Source organism: Triturus cristatus, chromosome 7, assembly GCF_964204655.1.
Source record: "Triturus cristatus chromosome 7, aTriCri1.1, whole genome shotgun sequence".
Lineage (NCBI taxonomy): Eukaryota > Metazoa > Chordata > Amphibia > Caudata > Salamandridae > Triturus > Triturus cristatus.
Window position 1 is genome coordinate 474,841,524 of NC_140590.1, and position 27,590 is coordinate 474,869,113.

Here is a 27,590-nt window from a genome sequence, read left to right on the forward strand (position 1 = left end):
CTAAACATCATTGTGTTCTTCGTGTAACGCAAAGTTGACTTTTAATAAGCAAAAGAACTTCTGCACACCCTGCTAAAATGACCTTTTTTGTACATTTAGAACACATTTTGTGAAAGGAAGGACCGTTTCTAGAACTCCCTAAATGTGTTTGACATCCACACCCTTAGCATTTTTCTTCATGCCTTCCTTCCCATTATCTGCTGTTCTTGGTGATCTTATCTTTGTTTTCTATTCACAGCATTTACCTGGGTTTTTAAATCATTTCTTATTTCTTGAAGAAACCTTCCAGAGTGTTCCACCCCTTTAGCTAATTCTGTGGCAGCATTTGATGACACAGCAGCATGTCACGCGCATGTGCGCACTCCCAGTGTACTTCAAAAGAGCCGCAAAAGCTACATAAAACACGCAGAAATGCGAAGCGCCGTATGCCGACAGCCACTAGTCCAGAATTGATAAAAATGACTGATATCCACATCAGAGTCACACAGCTGGACCGAGGCTCCGGTACTTCCCCGCTCGTCGCAAGTGTTAGACAGGGGAAGGGTGTACGCCAAGTACGCCGAAGAAGGTAACCCTGAGTTTATTTGTACGTCGGCTACAAACAGGAGCCTCTTCACGCTGCCTCCGCTCCGCCTGGTCTCTGTCCCAACCATCTCATTCACTGTATTCTCCACACGAGCTCCACTTTGCAGAGTGTATGGAAGCTTGTGCTGAGAATACACAATTGTCACCTATGGAGGGTACTCTGTCAAAAAGTTACTCACTCTTTACTATAGACTAAAAATGTTATATCCCCATTGGTTCGAAAGAGCTGCAGTAAGTCTAAGATTGGTCTTGTGCTAGTTTTCAAGAGGCCCCCACATCTGTGCTGGACTTCATTTCTTTCTGCTCCAATTTTCTTCAGCTTATTATCCGTGTGTCCTGTGGCTTTTTTTTAGGGAGATGGTGGAAGATGTTCTTTTCACCGATCATTTTTTTTGTGTGCATCCAACGTCCTGCTGCAGTCAGCAACCTACATGTTGTTTATTGAGAAAGGTACTAAGGCCTGGTTCCTCGGGAAAACGCGTGGTGGTCTGCCGCTGAACTGTTTATGGTGTGAGCTCCTTGGCTGGTGCAAAAGGTGTAATGATTTTTATGTTAAGAAACTTTAGGTGATCCTAGTGCACTGCATGAGCGATTGGTGGTTCAAAAAATGTATGCTTGAGCTAGCAAATCGAGCCATGCAATGTAAACTCAAGACAATGCCGTCTATGAATTGTACATTATTGGTAATGTTTTAAATGTAATTACTGCATAATGTTTCAGAAACAGAAATTAAGTTAATAAAAGTTTCCCATTGATGGCATATAGTGTTTTGAATGTTGTTAAATGTATTTTTTGTGTTCATTTTCTTAAAATTTGAAGACGCCTTTTAATAGAGTATAAAGTGTGACCTGGTGAATGATATTATGTTTTGTTACGGCACTAATCTGGTGCCTTGTTAATGCATATAGTATAATAACTTGCATTTCTGCAGTCTTAATTGGGGGTTTATGTCGCATTTTCAAGGCACTGGAGAAGAAGCTTCAAAAGATTTCTAAATCTTAGTCATGTTCTGTGTTTCGGAGGTGAGTCATTTAATAAGGGGATTTGTATGGCAGCGCTAGTCACTGGATTCCCCGACCTACATTAAGGTCTGCTCCAGATGTGCAGCCTGACACCTACCATGCTACATCACAGTGTTTATCAGTCTGTCCTTAATCCAACATCAGAAGCAAACATTATTATATTGTACAGGTTAGGAAGTCCTAGCTCCCTCTCAAGTGGAGCTCTCAATGCAGATGATTCCCCCAGTACAAGTCTATCAAAGTCTCTAGCTGCTAGTACCTGGCTTAATTGCTGTCCATCCACCCGGAGAGCCGTAAACTGCTAGTTGCACTCCAAGTCAGATTCTTCTAGTTATGGATATAAAATTACTCTGGTCACAGTTTAGATGAGTTGAGGATGACTGGGGATGTTGGACATCCTACTGGGCATATTTTGCTGTATTTCTTTGCCATGGTTGATCCCAGCACAGTTCGTCGCTTGCTGCAGATAGTCCTGTACATCTCTAGACATGTGTTTCTGGATTTCATCCTTCATCAGTAGAGAACAAAAACGATTTCATCTGGGCTTGTTGGAAATGCTGCCTAAGTCTTCACAGGTCTCAGTACCACTCACAGGCACACAGGTGCATCTCCGAAGCTCGTCAACTTGCTGGCTCCAGGGAGCCTTTTAAATAGAAGGGGGGTTAGGAGCACACTGCCTCACATCCAGCACAGTTCGCCCCTTTGCATTGTGGTACATTCTGGACACAATTAGCACTTACTTCAGTATTAACTGTTGTTTTTCACCAACTCTGACTGGTGGCCCACGGAATTAGCCCCCACCCCCATTCCAGCCACCAAGGCGAAAAACCTGAGTCATTTTTGACACCATCTTGTCCTTCTCCCATCATGTGAAAGTGATCACTTCATCTACCTGTTACACATTGAAGTGGAAACGTTTTCCTTTCATACTGCTAGACCTTCAGAAAACAGTGGTTTCTGCACTAGTCTTGTCGAGGCTGGACTACTGCAGTGGCCTTCTGATTGGCATAAACAAAGCTCTCCTTGTTAAACTACAAGTTATAAAGAACTTTGCCGCCCGTTTTCTCTTTGGAATCCCAAAATACTCTTCCACCAAGTTGGCCCTCAATGCTCTACACTGTCTTCCAGTGGAAAAACGAATTAATTTTAAGGCCCTCTGCATTGCCTTTAAAGCACTGCATAATCAGGGCCCTGCATATCTGATTGGCTGTTTCTGCTGGTATACCCCGACTAGAAAACTGCGGTCCTCTTCACAAATGTTGGTGGAGGTCCCCAAATCACAACTTTCAAACTGTGGTGGAAAAAGTTTTATAAATATCACAGCCAGACTGTGGAATCCTCTGCCTTACAATATCAAAAAAATCGCCTGACCTGCTTTCTTTTAGGAACGGTTTGAAGACCTGGCTATTTACTGCATAAATTCGGTTATATTTAGACTTTAGCCTCTCTTTTTTCTCATTGCTGGCAGAATGTTGGATGAAAGCGCCTAGACGCCCTAGGGTATTAGCTGTGCTATAAAAATAAATAAATAAACATTAGTGCAGAAAGTGCTGTACATCTCTAGACACGTGTTTCTGGATTTCATCCTTCATCAGTAGAGAACAAACATTTATTTCATGTGGGGTTGCTGGAAATGCTACCAAAGCCTTCACAGGTCTCAGTACCACTCACAGGCACACAGGTGCATCTCCAAAGCTCGTCAAGTGGCTTTTAAACAGAAGGGGAGTTGGGAGCACACTGCCTCACTTCCCAGCACAGTTCGCCCCTTGCATTGTGATAAATGCAGCACAAAATTAGCGCTTACTTCAATATTAACTGTAGCTTTTCACCAAAGCTGGTGCACATAGTGCCGTACATTTCTAGCCGTTTTGGCAGTTACACTAGGGCTGGGGATGACCAAATAGTTTAGCAATGGGTAGTGCAAGTTCCAACTACCCAAGGCTGTTTGCAAGCTTTCGACTTGAACGTGATGATCTTCTCAGCTCACCGCTTGTATGGAATTGTTAAATTGCTGATGCATGCTTTGTATCTATATGTTTCTCTTCACATATAACTGTCAGTGAAAAGTTTTCTCTAGGGTAATCTTTCCTCCATCAATTTCAAAAAGCGGGTTAGACTAGCTTTATCATGGTCTACGAATGTTAGGCTAGCAATGAATCTTGGGTGCTTCAGAAATTGTATGTTGCTCTGGTTATCTGTAAAGGTACCTCATTTTTATTCTAAGTTTGTCAAAGGATCATGGTGCCCCACTCAAATGAAGCATCATATACTGCTATGATATATATTTGTTGATGGTGGGTGATTCATCAGTGTTTGTTAAGCCACAATCATTTAAGTTGATGATAGGTTTGGAATTCCTAACAGAGGAATCTTGAGCAGTAATCCACAAGGTTTAGAGCCATGCTAGATGTTCAGGATGTCTACATGGTGTACACTTTCATGATATGAAAATATATGAGAATGATTTGTCTTATCTGTTGTTATCATAAACATTTTGTGTGCCGCTGTCCCATGTGGACCAACTTTCATGTCATTTAGACTTTTCAAGAAACCCGAAGATCTTGAGCTATACCATAATATCTACAAATCATAGATCTTATTGTTTCAAATATAGAAAATAAAAGGCAGAGACAATTTGTGTTTTGCTGTCTTTCATTGAAATTAAATTTGATTTATTAAGATGATTTAGTCCACCATCCAGGCAGATAAGTTTAAAATTATATATTTCTGGGTATTCTTACCAAGCATCCTCCATATCTTTACAGGCCATAGACAGACAACACCAGATTTATTAGTGATATCTAGCTGTACGTGTCTTTACGTCAGTGGCTGACTCCACATCAGGGCTCCTGTTTTAACCTGTGTTCACAGGAGAGTTCCAGAGTTGCTAAAGTCAAATTATTGCAAAGGTGGTGGTGAAACAGACTGGAGAGACAGTGATGGACACTGTCTATCTGAGAGATTACACCCTTTACAAGCCAGCCTGTAGTGTCGCAGTCATGTGTAGACAATGGAACTTTTGTGGTTGAACCCAGCTGAACTGAGAACCTGAATGGTGAAGTATTAGAGAAAAAGGCAGGAATAGATGTGGCAATTATGAAAAGCCAAATATGGTATGGGAATGGAGTACGGTCAAGTCTGTGTTCGAAGAGAAATGGGCTATCATGGTCCTTGGTAGTAGGGTTTCAAAAAGAATGAAGGAGTAAGAGTAAGATGATGGTCACAATGAGAGGTGGTGCTAGCAGTGGGTGGGAAGAGATGGCAGAATTTCAAGGTGATGTGGAGGATAAATCAACCTCTGAAGGGGATTGGTGAATGTTAACATAAAACCGGATTGAGATAGAGCCATCCAATTTTCAGAAAGCGCTTAAAAAAAATCTTACACAGGGTATGTAGTAGCTGGCCCCGTGTGGCAACTGAGCAGTGCAGTGGCTGCGGGGAAAGCCCAAAATAGACAATGCTTGTAGCATTATGAAGTCTTTGATGCCTGGATGTTTGCAAATGTATTGCCACTGTGGAAACATACTTTATCTGGAAATTTGCATTTAATTGCCGAAGAAGTGCCCACCTACTCCACAATGTAGAATCTTTTGTGATGTTGCATGGGTCTCTTCTACCAAGCTACCCTCGTTTTCTTCAGTTTGCGCTGACTTTCACCCAGACTCGGTGTCCTCTTCATATTGCGCCTAAGGGCTGTATATAATTGCATGCTGTGGGTTCTGATCTTTTGTTGTGTTGACTCTTCTTGCTGAGCTTGGGACAGCAGAATTATGTCTTCCATGTCGCCTCAGAACAGAAATAAGTAACAACCTAGCGCTTCTGCAGCCTATGCAAAACTCAGTATTTTTAATTGACATCTGTTCAGATGCTCCCTTCAGTTGCACTTGCTTGTTAGACCATTTCTCAAGGAAAACATTCTAATTGGGTGTAAAATATACTGTAACGTATGAGATTGGGACATGGTAAGAGCACACACTGGGATTTGGGTGTGTCCGAGTAAGATTTGGAAGCATATCGAAGTTAGTCTGTTGAATAGGTCAACGTCTTACCACATGCCAGCCTGAGTCACGTTGCAGAACAGGACAGAGACAAATCCTTTACAAATGATGACACCTTGTTCCTTGGGTGAGATAGAGCCTAGGACCATTGAGGGCAGCACCAAACCCAAGACAGTAGAGGAAATGCACAGTAGATGAAGCCAATGTTCTAAGTTTTACATAATGTAGCGTTTGTCCTGTAATAACTATCAGTTTTCAAGAATACTTAAAATGTTTACACTGGCCAATTGCTTTGTAATCTTCTCACCTATTTCTTATCTTTTCTTTTTAGTATGTAATGTATTTAAGGAACTTGCACCAGCAAGTAAAGCCTAAGCCAGAATCAACAACGCTTCCTCTCATTGAAAAAGCCTCGGTTCCAGAAAGCAGAATCCTCCATGAGATCGAGCCAATATCCACAGTTAGTCCCGTTCCATCTGAGAGTTTGCCTAGAAATAGCGCTGATGACGATAAGAAACATGAGGCTGCATCCCTGGACATCTCCACGGCTCAACATGAGTCAAGAGAAGAGAAGCAGTGGAAGGAGATAAAAATTGAACCTGGAAGTTTATCAGATATTCTGGGACGGCTGTTCAAAATTAAACTCACAGGTAATGCGACATATGGTAACACTACGGCAAGGCAGTTTTGGTAATTTTAGTACCTTAGATAACCTACTGCATCATAGAATACACTCAAATTGTGCTCAGCCTTGCTTTCTTTGTTTCTTGACCACCAATGGTCTACTAATAGCTGGTGGCTTGTTTATAATACCATGTTCTTCCAAGCCACCTATCCTGAGAGTCCAAATTCTGCATCCTTTTTACCACTCTGATCTTCTGTATTCTGTTTCCTTCCATAGTGTTCTGAGGGTATCATCCAACCTACAGACCTGTGGATCCTTTAGAAATGGTATCTTCCTGTCTGCTTCCTTAAGATGTAGCATAGCTGCCTCTTGGTGATTGTGCTTATGGAACTTGTTGGTCAATATACACATCACATCAATAATAGGTCCTATCTCCCGTTAACCATTTTCACTGAAGGAAGCATTAGTAGAAGAAGCTGTTGCTTAAATAACCAGCCACAAAACATTCCATGTGCCATGTTTTCGCAGTTTTAGTTTTATTCCATGGCCTGGTGAGCTGGCAAGGTGAGCTGGCGTGCCTAATGGATTCAGTCAGATCTTTATTGGGGCTCATTGCCTCCATGTATAGATCTGGAGGTTGTGTCAACATGGATTTCTAAGTATTTGTATTTGGACAAGGCTACAGAAGGTACCTTTTCATTCCCGAAAACAGGTAAACTCTGGTAATTGGAAATGAAATCAACCCAACGTAAATGTGACCTGGAGGATAATCTACGATAGATGGAGTCAGTAACGGGAGAACTTTTAACGATGACTGGCCAGTGGTATGCTAGTATATTCTAGTGTATGAATCCTTTTCTTATGATGTTCATTGTTTGACACAGAGGACTTGTGAAAAATTAAGAGATGGAAATAAACTTGTAGATGCTTTCCCTTGCTATTTATCAATCATTTCTCATCCCTGATTTCTTTTGATACAATAATCAGCCGGGAGAAGCGACAGCTGCTGAGTAACACCTAGGATGTATTCGTAAATTTTCAAAGAAAATGGTTTCCTTTTCATTTGGGTAAGCAGAGCTTGCGTATTCCATTAGGGTGTTGAAAAGAACAATAGTACATTTTCTTTTCCAATGTGGCAAAAATCAAAGTTTTTCAGATGAAGTATTTGTTACTTCGAATATAGCGTTTACCATTTGCCCGAAAGGTTTGACTCACAGATGGCCATGGTTACTGGTGTCACCTCTAGCACTATTAGTCTCATCAAGCAGCTCGAAGAAAAGCGGAGTAAGGAAAATATTCTAAACTCAACTTGGCCATCAGAGCTGTAGGTAATTGTTTGTTACAACTTTCTTAGTACTTTGTGTCCGCAATTAAAGGTTTGTACAAGCTGGAGCCCTTTTTAACAACTTCCATCCAGAATATATTCTCTATAGCACATGAAAGCAAATGGGTTTCCCTCATCCTTGAGCTCACTACATCATTCAGTGGGTTTGAAATTGCCCTCCAATTTCAGAACATATTCACTTTGTCACACTGACAAGACCCAATCAGTGGCCAAATTCATCCTTGATTGTTTAACATCTGCGAGTCATGTCTGCTTTGGCCTATAAATACAGTGACAAAAAATGACCTGATTTTTAGACCTATATTTATGATTAAAGCTCTGATCTGCACAAGTGAAAGTTAGTGAAAACGCTCATTCTCACACAGCGCCGGACTGGGAACCAAAAGCAGCCCTGGCAAAAAATGTCCAGACAACCCACTTTCTTCTTCTCTCTTTCCACTCATTCTCTGTCTCGCTCTCACTCCCTCTTGCTCACTCTCTCCCTTACTCACCCTCTCTCTCTCTCACTCTCTCCCTCCGTCCCTCTCTCTCTCTCTTTCTCTCTCCTCTTTCCCCTGCTACTATAAACCACATGGAGCCAGAGACAGTGACCTGAGCCATCAATTTTCAAAATCCCGCCTCTAATGGCTCCAGCACCCCTTCCCCCACCACCTTTCCCCGCATAGCAGGGAAGTGCCTGATAAGCTGGTCAATTCAGTCGTATTCCCACAGCTTCTACTTATGCCTTGAACCTGGGGTAAAGTCTTTCGATGCACTTCTGCAGTGTGGTGGGGTGTATATAAATCACCAATGACTCACAATCCATTACATCACTGTTTTTACGTCACCAATTACCATTACCTTATTTGTTATTGACGTTTGCTCCCTTAAAGGGGATGGTTATGCACTAGACTCAATGTTAAGAACCGGAGCCGAGGTGGGAAAAGCTGTAACAGGGTGATCTTGCTGACGTAAGGATATATTGTACATGTAATTGATAAGCAGATGAGGTAATGACAGACAAGGAAGTAGCAATAGGTGGTAGGGACATAGATCCATAGTTCATAAGCATGTACATCTTCATTCTCTTTAATGGTGATTTGAATGCGACTCTAAAGACCACATGAAGCCCCTGAAGGTTATGACAAAATGGCCAAAGTGGGAAATTCCACTCCGTCTTGGAGAAGTAGAGCTGTGCGTGAGCTGCATCCCGTGGGCCACTGCACACCAGGGCACTCCGTTCAGCAGTGCTTTGGTGTCGTTTAGACATGTAGCTTTGAATCTGTAGCTGAGCCAAAGCTTTTTTTAGCTGCATTGTATTGTCTTTTTCTTTAGCAACTGAATGACTAATATCTTCACCCAGTTGATTAAGCCTCAACTTCCATCTGAGGCAGCACTGGCCCTTCAAGAGCAGCAACATTTATAAATGAACAAGGAGTCCTACATTGATGTCATCAACACATCGCATGCTCTTATCCTCAGGCATACTTAAGATCTATGTATATTGAAGTCTTACAAGCAGGTTTTAACTCACCAGGCTGCCACATGTAGTATGATACGTTCCATTATGATATTTGCTTCTCGGAGGAGGGCAATCACCACGGGTAGGTGGGAGTTACATCTGATCAAATGGGGCTATGCCTTTCCCCTTTGTCTCCCCCACACCATCCCTCTTCTCTCTGAGTATGCTTGCCAGCTCATTGCTTGATCCCAAGGTCAGATGTCCTTGCCTTGCTGGACAAAGGGACCATAGAAATTGTGCCTCTGGAAGAGAGTGGCAGAAAGTTTTACTCCCTTTACGTCTTGGCCCCCAAGAAGGATGGGACCTGAGGCCTACCCTGGATCTCCATCTTCTGAACGTGTTCACCCTGCAGGAAAGTTCAGGATGCTGCTGCAAAAAAAGTTCTCATGGCCTTGAACTTGGAAGATTGGTTGGTGTCCTTAGACCTCCAGGATGCCTACTTCATCTTCCAAGTCTCCACACCCACAATTATGTTCACTGTGTTATCGCGACACTTGTAGCTTGCGTTCCCATTTTCTAACTGATAACTGCCCCATTGTCCTTACAAAGGTGCTGCTAATCATGGCTGCTTTGTTGTGAAAGTCTGGAGTCCATGTTTTTCCCGCCCTTGGACAACTAACTGATGAAGGTGGAGTCTTCGATGATGGGTCAAAACACATTTCCACCAAACAATAGCTCTTTTTCGCAACTTGAGTTTTAGCCTTCGATGTTTAGAAGTCGCATGTCACTCTGAACACGCAGATGGACCTTTATTGGGGCAGTGCTTGACAACCCTTATGTACTCCTTTCCTACTCAGTCTATTTCTGATATTCAGGTGATGATTCCGATGGGGGTGTGGCTCAAGTTCAGATCCCAGTCCCTCAGGTCTTGCTTCTTCTGAGCATCATGGACTTTTGAAACCCATTGCTGCCTTTTCCCAGCAGATAAGAGAGAGCATTCCAGTGCGGTCAATGGTGGCAGTGTTTGCAATATGGAAGATTCATGGGTGAGGTATGCATCTTCCAGTTGGTACATCAGGATCTGTACTTGTGGATGGATCCCTCCTACCTTCTTAGGATTTGCCTATTCAGCCCCCTCAGGCTTAGCCTGCCATTGTCACGGATGCCTCCTAGTAGGGCATGAGTGCTTATCTGTTTAACGTGTCCCTAGACCTCCCTAGACCTCGGTCCAGGCCAGCACTCTTCCACAGCAGCTCCGCTTCCTCTGCCTGCGTCGCCACCTGCATCGCTACCCTGAATGCCTCCCCACTGCTGGGTTCACGCTCGCAGCCCGCTCCTGGCTGAGGTAAGCAGAAGTGCTCCCTCCCTCGCCTGCATCTGCTTTTCGACGCCTTTTGGCGCCAGAGGTCCCCCGCATCCGCAGAAACAGAACAGGCGGGAGAGCCTTCTCCTACATCGCAGCCAAGACCTGGAACGAGCTCCCCGTGAACATCAGGCACGCCCCGACCCTGCACACGTTCAGGAAAGACCTCAAGACCTGGCTCTTCGACTGATCGAGAGCTGCCCACCCATCCCTTCCCCCAGCGCCTTGAGACCCTCGCGAGTGAGTAGCACGCTTCACCAACCCCTGATTGATTTATTGATTGATGCTTGGAAGGGTCTCTTATTTCGTGTTGGTCCAGTGCCTGCACATAAATATGGTCAAGCTGGAGGTCTTTCTTACCTTGCAGACGTTTCTCCCTTCCATCCCAGGACCAGTCCCCAAATAGTTTTACACAACACTTCTACTGTCCACTATATCAACAAACAGAGCGGTTTGGCATCATGGACTATTTTGGGTGGCAATTTGCCTATAGACATGATGCTGCAACGGGGAGCCTTCCCAGTAGTGACTGGTATCTCAAGCTCCCTCTAGGTGATAGTTGGTGCCCTCAGTCATCTCTTGATTGAGCATTACTAGTGGGAGCTGCACCCCAAAATGACGAAGGCAATCTTTTCCAGATTTGGGTTTCCACTCATGGATGTCTTCGCCATGGCTTAGGACTGGAAGTGTCCTCTGTTTTATTCTGTAGAGTTAATACTAGATACCTTCAACTATAACCTGTCCTGGAGGCTGCTGTACGCATTCCCGCTGATCCCACTTCTGTCCAGAGTACTGTGGAAAGGGCGGATGGACAGGGTGCATCTGATTCTGATCTCCGTAGATTCGATTTGGTTTGCCTCTTGGTACTCATCATTCTGCTGCCTTTACCTCTTTCATTCAGAGGAGATCTGCTCTTGTGGCAAGATAGTGAGGTCCTACACTCCAATCCCCAGACATTGTGGCAGCATACATGGAGATTGTGTGGTGCCAGCTAGAATTCTTTTGCCTTCCTGATAAGGTTCCAGACAACATCTTGGCCCGAAATTCTGACACTAAATCCATTTCTGTAAGTCACTGGAGCACGTTTGTGCAGTCGTGCGAGAGGAAGGCATTATTCTCTGTACAACTTATCTGTCTAACATCTTGAAGTTTGACCAGTTTGACTACTTGCTCTAAAAACTGTTCTGTTGGTGGCGATTACTTCTGCTCATATGGTTGAAGAGCTTTTGCCCCTTCAGTTCACTTGGCCATTGCAATTTTCCACCTGGATAAGTTGGTCCTTTGGATTTGTCCTTTTTCTTACCCGAGAAAGTTTCTGCATTTCATATAGGACAGTCTGTTACTGTTCTATCTTTCTTTCCTGGTTTGCCCGTGCCAAGGAGGAGGAACATCTGCGTAGAGTGGGGTAGAACCTAGGCTTGTGTTTTAGTTGTTCTACCTCGCTCGAACACAGCAGGATAGAGCTGATGACCAGCTCTGTGTGGGCTTTGCTGGAGCTAAAAAACAGTAAGACAGTTAGCAAATGCATCATTTTTGTGGAGCATTCCTCTGTATCAAGATTTGCTGTACCCTGACATTCAGAGGATATTTATGCTCATTCCACCAGAGCAATTGCAGCACCCACAGCTCTCTCCTCTGTCCTTTTACCAACATATGCTAGGCAGCTGAGTGATTGTCGTTGCATAATTGTGCAAAGCCCTGCTGCCTCTCGTCTCAGGCAAGCAGTGATAGTACTTTGCCCAAACTGTGTTGTACGATGCCCTTGGTTATCTGGCACCACTTAGTCCCACCTCCCAAGGTGGTACTGCTTTAGGACTCATTCATAAGGTAAGCAATCTGTGAGAAGATGTATCCATGAGAAAAATATTTACTTACGTTTGATAAAAATATTTTTGGTGGATACATAATCTCCCTGCGGTTTCCTCACCACCATCTGTCTCTTTGCCTATGAGCTAGTGTCGTATTTATAATATATAAGGAATGCAAACACGTTATTTGCTGTATTTGTCACTTTTATGACTTTTGGTTCCTCTCCATATGCATCAGAGGGGCGCAGAAAAAATATCTGGAATTGATGAAAGCAAACTGATTGTTGCCTAATATACTTTAACGATGACATCTGAAGTCATGGCCGGATCTGTGTTGTGCTGTCTGGTGTTGGAGAATCATTGCTGAATAAAAAGCTTTCCAGCCCAATCTTATACCTCGAAGGAATATTGACAGGGAATTTTTAAAGTTTAAAAGATTTATTGAACTTTAAAAGAAAGTTGTGAACATATTTCATGTTAAAAATTAACGTAAATTAATTTTATATATTTATTTTATAAGTATAACAAGCTAAATGAAACAAAATAATATAGGGTTGTCAACTTCCTTTTGAATTACATATTAATTTAATGTTTTGCATGAAATTAAGTTTTTTTAAAGATTAATTTAAAAAAATCCTAGCCAAAGCAAAATGTTTATATTTATTACGAATTAAAAAGTACCTAAAAATGACTAAACTTTATGTATAGAATTAATTTAAAATGTCATTATTTAACAACATAGTTACATTAATTTTTTCAATTCAAAAGGTTATTAAAATATTTATTAATAAATCAATATTTTGCATTTATATATACATTTTGAAAGAGAAAATTAAAATATCTAGCTATTAAAGACAAACTAAATTAATTCATTTTAACATTAATTCCAATGGGGTTCTTTTTGAAGTCCCTTTTTTTTTTTAAAGTTTGAAAAAGCTTTATTAGCAGTTAGTAAAGTACAAACATACCAGCAATATATAAAGGAAACAACCATAGATAAGATAAACGAAGAAGCTGGATACTGTAAAAGAAAGGATAAAAGCATTTTCGGGATTTTACATATGAGGGGGGAAGAAAAGGAGGGGAAAGGGGAGGAGTGGGAAGGGGGAGAAAAGGGGTAGGGAATGTTAACATTATGAAGTAAAAAGATACAAAAATAAGCATACTAGGTTACATATCCTAAATAAGCAAAAAAGATTTGTGAAATAAGACACAAAGTATAACAATTCCATAGGGTAAATATGAAGAAACAGAGATGAAATCATTCAAGGAGGTTTAAAAGAGTCAGAGGTCAAATGCGAGACTTTCTGTAGGACAATTCGGTCCAAATAGGTGGTAAGAGGCAACCAGAACAGATCCCAATTATATGCTGGGACACATGAAGAGGTGAAAGCAACATCCAACCTATGGTATTGACAGAGAGTGTTCCACCAATGTTGTATGGACAGTTTAGTGAGGGATTTCCAGTTGAAAGAGATGTGTTGAAAAGCCAGGGCAATCATAAGGTCGAAAAGACCATGAGAATGTGGGGGAAGGACTAAAGATTCACAAAGACTACCAGCAAAGAGGAGAGGGATAGAATAAGGAATGGAGATAGTGAACAGACGAGAGATGTATGACCACATTTTCTCCCAGAAGTCAGAAACCGAAGGACAAAGGAAAAGAAGATGAAGGAGGTCAGCGTCTAAGGAGCCACAAGTCCAACATTTAGAGTCAGCAGAAGAAGAAAAACGAGCTAAAGAAACAGGAGAAAGATAAAGTCTGTGGTAAAGAAAAAACATAGATTGGGTGAGAGAGGCAGAGCGGGAAATCTTTAAAGATCTGGTCCACATTTTGTCCCAAAAAACTATAGCCCATTCACAATCTAGGTCCGATTCCCAGGAGAGTTCCAGTTTAGATTTCACACGATTTGGATTGGGGGCTAAAAAGAATTTGTGTAAAGTATAGAGCAGTCCAAAGAGAGGATGTTGGGTGTCAGATGCGGGAGAGGAGGGAAGAGAATAGTAAGTGTCAGTTATTATCGCCATTAGTGTAGTGAACTGTTGAAGAAAGGAGCGAGAGCAATGAAAGAGGGACTGAAAATGGGGAAAGGGGCAAGGAGAGAGACCATCGAAAAGATGCTTAACCCATATAATACCTTTTAATCTCCATGCCTTTCAATAAATGGGCCTGTTATTTAAGAGGATAAGCGAATTGTGCCAAATAGAGGATTCTAAGAAAGATTCACGAGAAATGACAGTAGGGCAGAACAAAGGTTTCAATAAGGAACAGGTATGTCTAAACAGAGGAAGAGAGGTTTGAGGTGTTTTGGTGGAGAAACGTACAACTTCATTGAAAGAATGGGGTAGTAATAAGACATGTTCAATAAGGAGCCAAAGACGGGTAAAGGGAAAGAGGTCCGATAGAAGCCATTTTGAGGCTTGGCGCAGAGGGAAGGATTTATGATAAAGTTGAAAATTCGGGAAGTTCACGCCACCATTAGACTTTGGCTTGCGAAGAGCAGATAGAGAAATTCTGGATTTTTCATTCTTCCAAAGAAATCTAGAGAGGCATGAATCAATACGTTTAAAATAGAGGGCAGGAATGTGTACAAGAAGCATGGAGAGGATATAAATTAGAATCGGGACAATCATCATTTTAATCAAATCTAAACGACCCCACCAAGAAAGAAAAAGAGGGTTCCAAGAAGATGTTAGTTTCTCAATCCGAGATAATACTGCAGACATATTTAATTTAATGGCAAAGGTGATAGAATTGGAAAACCAAATACCGAGGTATTTAATTTTGGAACTGTTCCATGCAAATCCAGTGGAAGCGAAGGAATGGGGAAAACAGAATTTCGCAAGAGGAAGAATTTCAGTCTTGTCAGAGTTAATTTTATAACCAGAAACCTGTGAAAAGGATTCGAATTCAGACATTAAAGGAGAAATAGAGGTATCAGGAGAAGAAATAAATAAAAGAATATCGTCTGCATATGCAGAGAGTTTCAACTGATGGTCACCGTAGGGAAAACCAGAAATGGAGTCATTGGTACGAATAGAGGTCAAAAAGGGTTCAAGGGCTAAGACAAAGAGAAGAGGGGATAAAGGACAGCCCTGTCGAACACCACATTGAAGAGGAAAGTAGGAAGAAACATGCCCATTAACTAAAACCGAACCTTTCGGAGCAGTGTACAATAAGGAGATGAGTGATATGAAATTAGGACCGAAACCATGCCAGTGTAACGACGCAAACAAAAAAGACCAGTCAACTCTATCAAAAGCTTTCTCTGCGTCAACTGAGATAGCGTCTATAGAAGAGGAGAGGGAGGAAGATTTATTTAAGACATTAAGAAAAAGGCGAGAGTTGTCAGAAGTTAGCCTACCTTTAACAAAACCACATTGCTCTTTACCAATAAAATGGGGCATGAGGGGGTCTAAACGTAATGCAAGGAGCTTAGCAAATAACTTATAATCAACATTAACAAGGGAGATTGGGCGGTAATTCTTACAGAATTGAGAGTCACGACCCTCTTTAGGAATAAGGCAAATGGTGGCTTCCTGAAAGGTGCCTTCTGTCTTACCAGTTGAATAAAATGATTGAAAGAGCGTTAAGAGCTTGGGGAGTAGTAGATCAGAAAAGTGTAAATAAAATTCAACAGAAAAACCATCTGGGCCAGGTGATTTCACTTTAGTAAGAGTATTTAAAGCATTAGAAAGTTCCTTAAGTGAGAGGTCTTTTTCCAGATCAAGAAAATTAAGATGAGAAGTAGAAGGGGCGGGGAGTTTATCAAGATAAGCCTGAATGAGAGCTGAGGAAGGGGGAGATTCTGGTGTATAGAGATTTTGGTAAAACAGTTTAAATTCATCAAGTGTATCCTGATCTTTATACAGAAGAGAGTTATTAGAGGAGTAAATAGAGTTAATAAGTTTGCGTTCTTTACGGGATTTGAGATAATTTGCTAAGAGTTTCCCTGCCTTATTACGACCATCGTAGTAACGAGCGCTACTACGGAGAAGCATTGATGACGCATTGTCAGTAGAAAACTTATTGAACTCAATCTTAGCGCGTATCAATTCAGGTGAAATAGAATTGGTTGAAGAGGTATAAAATTCATGTTCCAAATATTTAATATGTGCTAAGGTGGATTTTTGTTCTTGGAGAAAACGTTTCTTTTTTCTAAAGGCAAAATCTAAGATGAAACCTCTAGCCGTAGCTTTGAAAGAATCTCATATAATATGGGGGGAGGAGTCAGGGTTACAATTGAGCTCGAAAAACTCATTAGTAAAGGAACGAAAAGAGGAGGAGAAAAGAGGGTCAGTAAGCAGGGAATTATTAAAACGCCGGTGAGAAAGTCTCCAAGAGTCCATGACATGTGTCTGAGAAATGGTATCTAGAAATTGTTTGTGAGTCTTATGTGGAGTGAAACGGACTGTGGACTTGCGATCAAGAAACGGATCAATAATCTGGTTGCAGTCACCACCCAGAATGAAGAAATCATCTCGAAATTGAATAAATTTTTGCATAATCAAAGGCCAAAAAGTACAATCAGGATGTGTAGGACCATAAATATTAAAAACAGTTAAAGAAACAGAATTGATTGATAACTTTGCTAGAATCCATCTACCTTCCGTGTCATTTTCTTGTGATAGAACATTACAACTCAACTTTTTATGACATAAAATGATAACACCATTTTTTTTATTGGTAGATGGAGAGAATAGGACCGTACCCACCCAGCTTCTTTTTAACTTAAGAGATTCAGTGTCTGTGAGATGCGTTTCCTGTAAAATAACTATATCAGGATTGTACGAAGCTAGGTGGGAAAGGATTCTCTGTCTTTTAATAGGATTAATAAAACCCTTTACATTCCAGGAGATAACTCTGAACGGAGAAACATAAAAATGAATATACTTGCATAAAACCAAGCATGTAAAAGTAACTAGAGAAAGAGGAAAAAGCAATGAAGAAATAAAAAAGAGATAGGATCAGTAAAAGGTAGAAGAGAAGAGGGCAGATACCAGCAAGAAAAGAGAAGTAAGGAAAGGGTAAAAGGGAAACAACCGAGTGAGACAGTAGAAAGGAGAGTAGTATGAATATGAGAAAATAAGAGGGAAAGGAGAAAGGAGGGGAAGGAAAAGACAAAGAAAGAGAAAGAAGAGACAGCACATATCCAAAAAGGATGACTGATACAACATACCTAAGGGGATCAGGGGAGGAGACGTCAGGGCAAGGACGACACATAAGATGGATCACCCAAACCAAAGGCATCCGGACCGCATCAGGACAAGGGAGGACAAAGGTAAGAACCTTTCAGGAAACGGAGACAAATAAACCTATATGGAATAAAGAAGAAATAATTAGCGTTGAAAGACATGAAGAAGAAGAAAAAATAAAATAAATAAATATAGAGAGATATCTAATATCATTTAGCATAGATACATTTCCAAGAGAAAAAAGAAAACGCTTAATAAACAAATCTAAGAACAATAATAAGAAAAAGTTGAAAGCCAAACTAAGTCATGACTATCATGGCTGATGAGCTAGAAAAGGAAGAATGAAAAAAAAAATCAACCATTGGAGGGGCCAGCTGTATCCATGACAGAAATAGTATGAGAATGGATGAATTTCTTAAGATCCGCTGGGTCGTGGAAAGTTCGAGTCTGATTTTGATATGTCACTTTAAAGATGCAAGGGTGGAAAAGGCCATAACGAGCACCAAGGGATCGCAGAGGAGGTCGTAGACTAAGAAATTCCTTTCTTCTTGATGCCGTTGCATTGGATACGTCTTGAGAAATGAACACCCGCTGGCCAAGCCAAGAAAGCTGACGTTTGGCTCTGGCCGCCGTAAGAACTGAAAGCAGATCAATGAATTTCAAAAAGAGAATAATGACTCCCCTTGGTTTCGTGGGAGTCGTAGAGCTAGAGAGACGTGGACCCAGTCTATGGGCTCTCTGAATATTGAGAGACGTAGAAGAAGGCATATCCAGGAGTTTCGGCAAGAAGGAGGTAAAAAAGGCAACTGGATCATCAGCCTCAAGGGATTCAGGAAGACCATAAATACGTAGATTGTTCCTTCTGTTCCTATTTTCCAAATCCTCTGTATGTAACCGAAGGTCACGAACCTCCTGCTCCAAGGAAGATAGTCTCTGGGATGTATCATGCACCACACCAAGCTGCTGTTCTACCGAAGACACTCTGGTTTCCATCGTAGTCCACTTCTCCTTCAAAAGTTGCATTTTACTGTTTGTTTCCTCTACAAAAGGACGAAGAGCTCGAATTTCATCAAGTAGAACTTCCAAAGATATAGGAGGAGGGGACGACTTGTCAGGAGACGGAGGGTCTTGCTTCAGACGCTTGGATGATGATAGCGGCGGTGAAGGTTTTGTAACATTCGATTGTGATGAGGTGGAGCGGTTAGAGGAATCACCTGCCATGTCGTCTGTGTTCTGAGGTGAAATATTTGTTGAAGGAGAAATTGGTGGTAAAGTAGCGTGAGGTTTAGGTATAAACACAAACTGTGGTTTACGCAACTTTTCCATAAAGAAATGATATGCAAGCAACACAGAAAAGGCAGTACGCAGGATAAACAGGCAGATGTAGGCTGCAGATCTCGCAAAAGGCAAATATAGCTGAGAGTTTAAAAAACTTCCAAAACAGTTAAAAGTAATAATGCCAAGTAAAAATGCCTGAAAACTACTTCAGCAGAAGAGGCAGCGGCGTGAGAATGACCAATCATGAGAAGTGGCTGGAGAGTTATTCCCACAAAGAGCAGAGCTGCTGTCAATATAGAAAAGGCATCACCAGCTGAGGTGCTGTTTAAATGTGGGGTTATTCAAGAGAGACTTCCTCAGAAATAGTGCAGAGCAAAGCGACATTGACCCCAATTACACATGAGGAACATAATTGGGTTTTGAAATGCAAAAAAAATGCAAAAAAAAAAGGGCTATAGCATTAACATTAGGCAGTCATAGCAGAGTCTTAATGAAATCAGCAGGAAGGCACAAGGATGAACGAGTATGCATATTGTGTGGGGAAAAGTCCTCCAACGAGTGAAGAAACCGCATGAGTCAATTGTAATAGGAACAAACCTTGATAGGCATCAGCACGACAAAGCGCACAAAATGGCGGCCGCTCTGAGGAGAGTGCATCCACGATAGAAATATTGCCAATTAGCGTTTGTTGCTGTGAGCAGAAACGCTCACCGGGTGCGCACCATGGTCCCAGAGCAGGAGATAGCGGCGGGTTGTCAAAAGGTCAATAAAGCCGGCGTTCGCGGTCAGGAAAGCGTCCCGATGCGCCGGAGCTCCCGGACTAGGCGGCCATCTCAGTCGGCGTCGAAGCCACGCACCCCTGAAGTCCCTTTTGACATCTTTTCAGTGCCCTTGATTGGCCATGTGTGGTGCTGGACGTACTTTATGTTTGAACCGGAGTACATGTATGACTTTCTTGGGTTATTTTTGCTGTAGAAGTGAACTTTAGAAGTGCAGTTTGTAAATAGGATTGGACTTGCAGTTTAACTCTCCCTAACCTCATCCAATTTAGTAGCAAGTATTCCCCATTTTCCAGCCACTCCCCCGTCCCTCCACGTCTACTATTCAAACGTATACGTATGTGTACAGAGCTCTCCAAAATCTGGATGGAGATCTAGACACATAAAAGACGGTAGAGGCGGAGACCTCCACGTGTAGGATAGTCAATAGCATTTTGTAGAACATGATTAGAACTATTGTAGCATTACTAAACCTGCTATAAAATAGAGCTTGTGAATTGGCCCTGTAGTTTGTTTGTGTTGTTGTATATGGTGCGTTAAGAGTGCCTGTGATTGTGACTCTGGGGTTTGATAGGCTGAGTAGTACAGACTGTTGCGGGGCAGTTTAATTGTGCTGGAAGGGAGGATATTTCAGAAGACTTGGGTTGGTGACAGTGTGCAAGAGGTATTTATCGTTGTGACATCTGAGATGTACGGAGTGACACGTTGTAGCGTGTGTGATAGTAAGAAATGTTGTGTTAGTGATAAGTGTGAATGACATATGGTGTGCAACATCTGGTGTCCAGAGCCAGATGTGCCGTTTTAAATCTAGGGAGGCATCCAGTGAATGGTGAAGGAATATTTCTAGCTTAGATGTTGCCTGGCGTTCAGGCCCTGTATTCCTTGATGGTGAGACAGTTTGTGTGGTATGGTGTTGAGAATTTGGTTTAAATTGCCAAATTCCGCCATCGGGGCACAATTTCTGAGTCCTTAGATTTCCTTCAGCAATCTATCGCGTTCTGGATGTAGTAATCCTGGTTCATTTAAATGAAGCAATTGGACTAACATACATGAAAAAAATATATATACGTAAAAGAAGTTCACAGGAGGAACAGGGGGCCCCTGATCAGATGGCGTAATCTTCTAACGTTAAATGTGGTGTAATAGCGAAGAGTTGTGTTGTTCACTGTGTGTCCTAACAATCCCTAGGTGCTGTTTACCCAAGATGCCAGGCAGGACCGCCAGTTGACTCTAAATTCTTAAACAATTTGCAGGAGAAGGCAAAAGATTGGCATTGTTGCAAGGACAGTGATTAAGCAGTTTGGGTACTGTCCTAGGTTCGCTGGTGTTGGTTGTGAGTTACCCAGTTGTTAATGGCCAGGTAGACCCATGCCTAAGGGTTTGAGTTTGACAACTGGCAGATCTAGTTCCTTGAGTCCAGTTGGTCCTTCTGTAGGTGCAGTTCGGCAACCAGGGATTCTCAAGAGGCTCGTCCTGGCTTGGGCTATGGTTTGTCGACCCTTACTTAAAAGGGAAACGTGAAGCTGCACATGTCAGCATCCAAGTGTGATTGGCTGGAGAGCCAGGGCTGGATAAAGCTGTTCCATATTATCTTGCCTGTTGGTCAAGAGGTGAGGTAGGAAGGAAGCAAGTTCATTCCATTGGCTGTCGTGAGCACGGGTTGTAGTGCTTCCGGTTCTGCTCAGAAGGACTATTAACTTTCAAGGGTATTTCATCTCACAAACCGAACATCTTGCGCGAAAAAGTGGTTTTGGAAAACACTCGCCCTGATGAAGAAAAGCTAATAAAAATGTAATTTCCACCCGGGGTGCCGGCCTCCTTAATGAGATGTCAGCGAGTCCTGCACAATTTACTTAATAAAGTTAATCAGAAGAAATCAATCAGCTGAAAGTGTAATTACCACAGTGGCAATATCCCATTTCAGGTTTGCATAACTAGACGATTTGTCGATCCAGCGCGCCCTCCTCTCTTTGTAAATTAGTGCTAAATTTGCTTTAATTAATGGCTGCAAAGCACATGGTGATAACTTCTTTTTTTAATTAAAATCTTGTCTACATGTCAAAGTGTGATTCATAAAATCCAAAAATTAATGTTTTCTGTCTCAAAAATGCAAATTCTCTCTGCATCGGAAGTCTGCTCCTGGTGTGCGTACGGTGATGGATGTGCGGGTATGGAAAGGACGTCTTGCTAGCTTTATTTCAGAGAATTGCAAATAAAATCAGTTCTCTTTTTTTCCTCACGGTATTTCCTGTTGACTTTGAATGTATATTTTTGTCTTTGATAAACTTCTGTGATCTCCATAGAGTAAACTGTGAATTCCCTAGAAGTGCATGGACAACTCACCGAGGCCATCCTACTGGCAACGGCGCACAGTTAACATAGCATCTGATCCCAGTGGCGACGTCACCGTCTGCATTCTCTTTACTATGTAATACTGCGATATCAATGAAGGGTGGAAGGTGCAGTGGTTGCGCAAACCTGTGTGTTTTTGCTCCCTGGAAGCTTGCAGATAGAGGGGCTTTCGCCATACTCCATTTGGCCTCTGTGTGATTGACATATCATTCTTAAGCTGTCTGTGCCGGCATCTTCAAAATTGATATCTGTGAAATTGACAGTCTCCATGGCTCGCAGCACTAGATGTCCGGGGTAGCTGAATTTCGAGGTATTAAATGTAGATGAATTATTTTGACCCATCCGTGTGACTGAGCCACTGCTATTACTGAATTTGGCGAAATACTTCCCAGGCGCGTGTAGATACTAAGCCTCTTGCTGATAAGCTTCCAGCCTTGCTGATCCGCAGATGGCCCTGCTGACGGAACTGACGATGCCCAGGACCGCAATTGTATTGTAATTGTATCTATATAGTGCTTTCTATCCCTGGCGAGGTTTTGAAGCACTTTACACTGAGCACCACGCTGCTCTGGGACCCAAAGTTAGTGGTAAACATAGTGGTTATTGATTATTGTTGGTTTTTGAATTAGTCTTGTGCTCCTAAGGAAACTAGTCTATGCATTCACTCCAGTTTCTTTGTGGTACACAAGATGGAGTAGGAGGACCCCTTGCCCAGATGAGGAAGTTCCGCCCAGCTCTTTTTGGGGCTTTGACTGGCCTGCAGTAGGAATGTCACCATCACCCAATCAATACATTTTTATTCCAATGTAACTTCTGTAACTGTACCTGCTTTAATATCTGAGTTACAACATGGCAGTCCTCATCTTTCTCACTCCCTGCTGTTCCCTAACACATTTCACGTGGAAAAGAGACCTATTATTCTTGCCCCTGTAGGTGACCCCCCTCTGGCATGATTACTTGGCTGCCATGTGATGTCAAAGCTGGTAGAAGATTGGCGCTCAGAACTGGGGAAACCATTCTAGATGTGCCCATGTAGCCAGACAAAGGTTCATCGTAATAGTCGCAGTACTTGGGAGGTTTTTCCATGATTATTTTGTAAAGTGTGCATTCTCTCATATAATGGGGCAGAGAGTGACTTCATGATTAGCAATCTTTTATTGTTAGCTCAGGATTTCGTATTTAGAGAAATGCACTTTTCTTTTCTAAGGTTCTGATCAGAGCTAAGTTAATTAACTCTATTGAAAGCAAAGGGTCAGGCTGTCACGGGCTGTGCACGTTGTCCACCTCTGGAGCTGACCTGTTCTGGAGTTCATGGACAAAATTGTACGGAAATGTAGGTGACCCTATAACCGATGACAGTGATCTGTATGTTTTAAGATTAGGAATGTGTCTCGAAATAATAAGACACAAGGTGGTGCACTTTTAATATTGCCCCCGAATCTGGCGTGCAGCCAGGCGAGTCATAAGATATACCCTCAGTAAGTAATACCTGATGTTACTGCTCGACTGCTAACACCTCAGAACAACGAAAGACCAGATAGATCAGCAGTCTCTCGCTAGCTTGATGCACACCCCAATCTATGCCGGACAGGTTAGCAGTGTTGCCAGAAGACCAGTTTGACCTGCGCAGACGTGTTTCTCATGATGCGGGGGGGGGGGGGGGTTGTATACTTTAATGTTGTCTTGAAAAGGGACTGAGCATATTGTCATGTGTCTGATTCCCTACCCCTGACCTGCCTTCCTGTTAGGGAAGCGTGAATGCCTCCCTTCAGGATAGCCGCCTCCATTGGAAGTGTCCCCTTCTTGTAATGCATTGCAACCAATCTGTGTGCTTGTACTGAAATCTAAGACTTTGCTCTTCTGTGTTCCCTAGCCCTGGTGGTGACCACTGCTGCAGCGGGCTATGCCATGGCCCCGGTGCCCTTTGACCCGACTTGCTTCCTGTTCGCCTCCCTTGGAACTGCCTTGGCTTCCTGCGCTGCTAACAGCATTAACCAGGTCAGTTACCTTTTTCCAGTTCAATGTCTTTTCCAGTTAGGAAACCTGGCTTCCGCTCCGGCCAGATATGAAGACGCGTCTGCAATTCTCTGAACTGGGGATCTTACAGACCTCGCCGATGGGCGTCATTACCTGGTCTCCAGTCTTATCAGGCCTCTACTTCACTACACTCATGCTTTTATGTTCCCGGACTTTATGAACAGCCTTGGTTTGCATGACTTCCGATTAGGGCCGTATCATGCCTTCGTATAAAAGAAAAATCTCAAGGTTCCTTTAAGAAGTTAACCTCTCTTTTCTGGTTTATGTCCTGACCTCCTCTTCCTTGCATATGTTCAACTCAAACGAGCAGCCTCTTTTTAGTTATCTTTAAAAATCCGAATGCTTTTGCCATAATGCTGCCCTGCATCCTTTCCTTCAGAGGTTACGTTTTTACTTCTCCTCATAGGGCTTGAGGTTAAATGTGCCTCATTTTGGTCCCCTCTCTCCACAATGTCCAGTCACTAGCACCAGTGTTTATCCATCTGGAGATGTGTTGTTAAGAATTGGACAAAATAATGTAGACTCAATCTCTATAGCTGACACCCCAAATGAGCTTAGACAACTGAGCACTGTACCAGAATGTGCCCCAGAACTAGCCATGGTCTCGGCAAATGGCCTCTAAAGCTGGAGAAGATGTTTTAGATGTGACCCCCAAAATGCACCTCGTTACTTCAGATCTATTTTCCATAATTGACTGCACTACTCCTTCAAGAAATAGGCCCAACAATTCTGAGAAGCCTCCAGAAATGACCATAGTGCTCCAAATGTGGATCCCAGAACTTTCCCCATAATTGGGCCTGACGTCCTTAACTGGCTGCATATTGTTCCAGTAACGGGCACAGTGCTGCTGCTGCGGCCACACACAGAGTGCAGTCCACCAATATTGCCTACGGATCTGGAAACCGTACACCAGATGTCACTCACAGAGCGGAGCATGCACTACAGATGTGCCTTCCCCAACTTAGGTGCAGTGCTCAACGTATGGCCCTCAAAGTTTCAGTGCACCAGATGTGGCCTTCGGAACCGAGCACAGTAGTCCAGTATGCCTCCTATGCTGAGCCTGGAACTTCAGATGGAGCCTCCACAAAAGGGGGGATTGTCTACTTGAGTCCTGCAGATGTAGTAGCATCAGTGTCATGTACTCTGCTAAGACAGACTGTATGTTTTGTCTCTACGTAATCACTGGTGTGGATTTGATCAGTATAGTACTTTCATTGACATGTTTGATGGTTTGTATTGATGTGGGATAGTAGAGTGGAGTACTGTTCTGAATTAGTGAGGTCAAGTTATAAGCTGCCTCAGAGCTAAGTTGGATGCACTTGGGTTGTAATGACTAATGTGTCTGCGTGGTGGTTGTGATCGTTTGTTATTGTTCTGCATAAAAATAGGCTCTTTTTCTACCAACTCCTCTTTTTGATCTCATTCTATCAATCTTGTACAATCTAATCAAACAGCTCATTACCCTAAAAAGTCATTGGCTGCCCGTTTAAGGGAAATGGCAGTTAATCTGCTAAACTGTTGCAAATGCTTACATTCTGGAAATAGTAATTGTAACTGCTTCAAGATGGCAGAACCCGATTTGTTGGTGCCGACATTCTCAATTATTTAGGTCTTACTTGAAATAGAGTTTGAGCTCACGGCTACATGCCAGCTTAAATGGAGCTTGTAAAGCTATTCATTTCCTCTGTGTATGACTTGTTCGTCTGAGCAGAGAGTGCGTGTCAGCTATCTGAGTTTGATGTGTATGACTCTTGCTCTAGGTGGGCACATGCTGCTACTGTCCTAGCTGGGCACATGCTGCTACTGCCCTAGCTATGCACATGCGGCTGTGCTGCTGCCCTAGCTAGGCACATGCTGCACATTAGCTATGCAAATGTGGCTGCTGCCCAAGCTGGGTCCATGCGGCTGATGCTTGAGCTGGGGCCATGCGGCTGCTGTTCAAGCTGGGCACATGCGGCTGCTGTTCGAGCTGGGCACATGCTGCTGCTGCACATGCTGACCATTCACATCTACTACCTAAGGGTGATGTTTGACGCTTATGCCCAGGCTGTATATTTTCAGCTTCCAGAGGCTGTCGGCTGCTACCTGAGGTCTAGATTTGTGGCTGTTGCTCAGCCTGCTCATCAGCAGCTACTGCTGGAGTTGGACATCAGCATCTTCTAGCCATGCACAATATCTATGGGCGCTGCCTGTTGGAGACGTCTAACATGAGCACTGACCTGCTGAGCTATATGCAGCATAAAAGATACATACCAACCTGTGGTGAACTTATCGGACAAAGCGATTAATAAATCTTGTGACAAAGATTAATGAACCCCATGTAATGCGCTGTCTGTGTGTTGTGTTTATAGTGCGTGAGAATGTAGATGTTGCGAGTGATATGAAATCATCCAGGTAATACTTGTCTGGATTGCTCCTCAAGGGGCTCTCCCACTTGGCTTAAGATGGCGTGTGACTTTACCACTTCTCTGTCTCCTAGATCAAATGCAAGGCAGAAGGAATTTTGAGTGCACTTTTTTGGCTATCGGTTTAATCAGTGTGTACCGTAGTCACCACCAATATCTCTAGGTTTAGGTTTAACAAATGAACTGTAACAAACCTGCCCGATTATTTGCTGCCAGGTACAAGTCCATGTCGCCCGAGTTATCACCGCCAGAACTGTTCATTAGACAACACTTTCAAAAGTGATTAAAGCTCTTTAATTTTATAGATCCACAAATCACTGCAGATATTGATCCTATATATTAACTCTGCACCTGGCAATGTCCAGAGAACGTTGTTTACAATCCTAATAAAGATTTGCAAACAGAAATTCCTTCACAGTTTTAATAAGGCCCTTTAAAGTCCAGAGGAAGAGTTCAAAACTATCATTGCTGGGCGAAGCGCACCCTCAACCCCTGTAACCACACTCTGCTAGACAAGATTTATCTGAAGAAAATGTTCATAAGGGTTGGATCTTTATCAAGTTGAACAAATTCTGCACCTCCTGGTATGAAGAGATTAGAATACACATGCACATATCATAAATGTAGATGTGTTTCACGTCTCCAAATACATATAGACCACATGAACTACGTAGATTTGGTTTCAGCACACTATCTGTAGAAAGAAAGGCACACATACTGTCAATCGTGTTTTGCACTATGTATTTATTTAATAGAGTATTTATATTAAGATTCTTTACTGCACGTGTTTATCTTTAGGAATACGCTAACTCCATTTACTTAGAAAAAAGTAAAACGTGCAGTTTAAGTAGAAAACCTCTATTTGGTGAGCTGAAGAGAAGCCACATCAGGATATTCCTACATGGCAATTATTGTCAGGATACGCTCCACAGGATCCAGTGGCAGTAGAAAAAGGTCCACCTCCTGATATCACCAACACCCCTGTGTAACAAACAGGGTGTTCGAGGGATCAGGCGAGGGAAAGGATAGGGAAGGGAACAGCAGGGGAATTAGAACCTGTAACAAAAAGGAACAAAGGCGTAAGACTTTTGCAGATGACCCTACTCTCATTTGGTCTCACTACGAGTAGTCTGCTGTACCTGGGAACGGGCAATGCTGTCTATCATCCAACGGAGTGGCTTCAACAGCCGTTGATGCAATTCGATTCTGCAATGAAATACCACAAACATTAATGATGTCTTTCACTCCCCCCATCCATGCACTCTGCACCAGCTCTTACTCCTTCACACGTACCCCAGGCAGTAACTCTTCTGCAACAAATGGGGGTGCGGATTCAAAGAAACAAACTCCTCAGCCA

General features: G+C 42.6%; 1 protein-coding gene across 1 annotated transcript in view; it reads left to right on the forward strand.

Annotated features, from left to right (window-relative positions):
• Positions 1-27,590, forward strand: part of COX10 (cytochrome c oxidase assembly factor heme A:farnesyltransferase COX10) — a 562,763-nt gene that overhangs the window by 55,862 nt on the left and 479,311 nt on the right. Inside the window, exons 3-4 of the mRNA XM_085616802.1 lie at positions 5,937-6,255; positions 23,665-23,789. Of these exons, the coding sequence (XP_085472928.1) occupies positions 5,937-6,255; positions 23,665-23,789 (444 nt within the window). The remainder of the gene's footprint in view (positions 1-5,936; positions 6,256-23,664; positions 23,790-27,590) is intronic.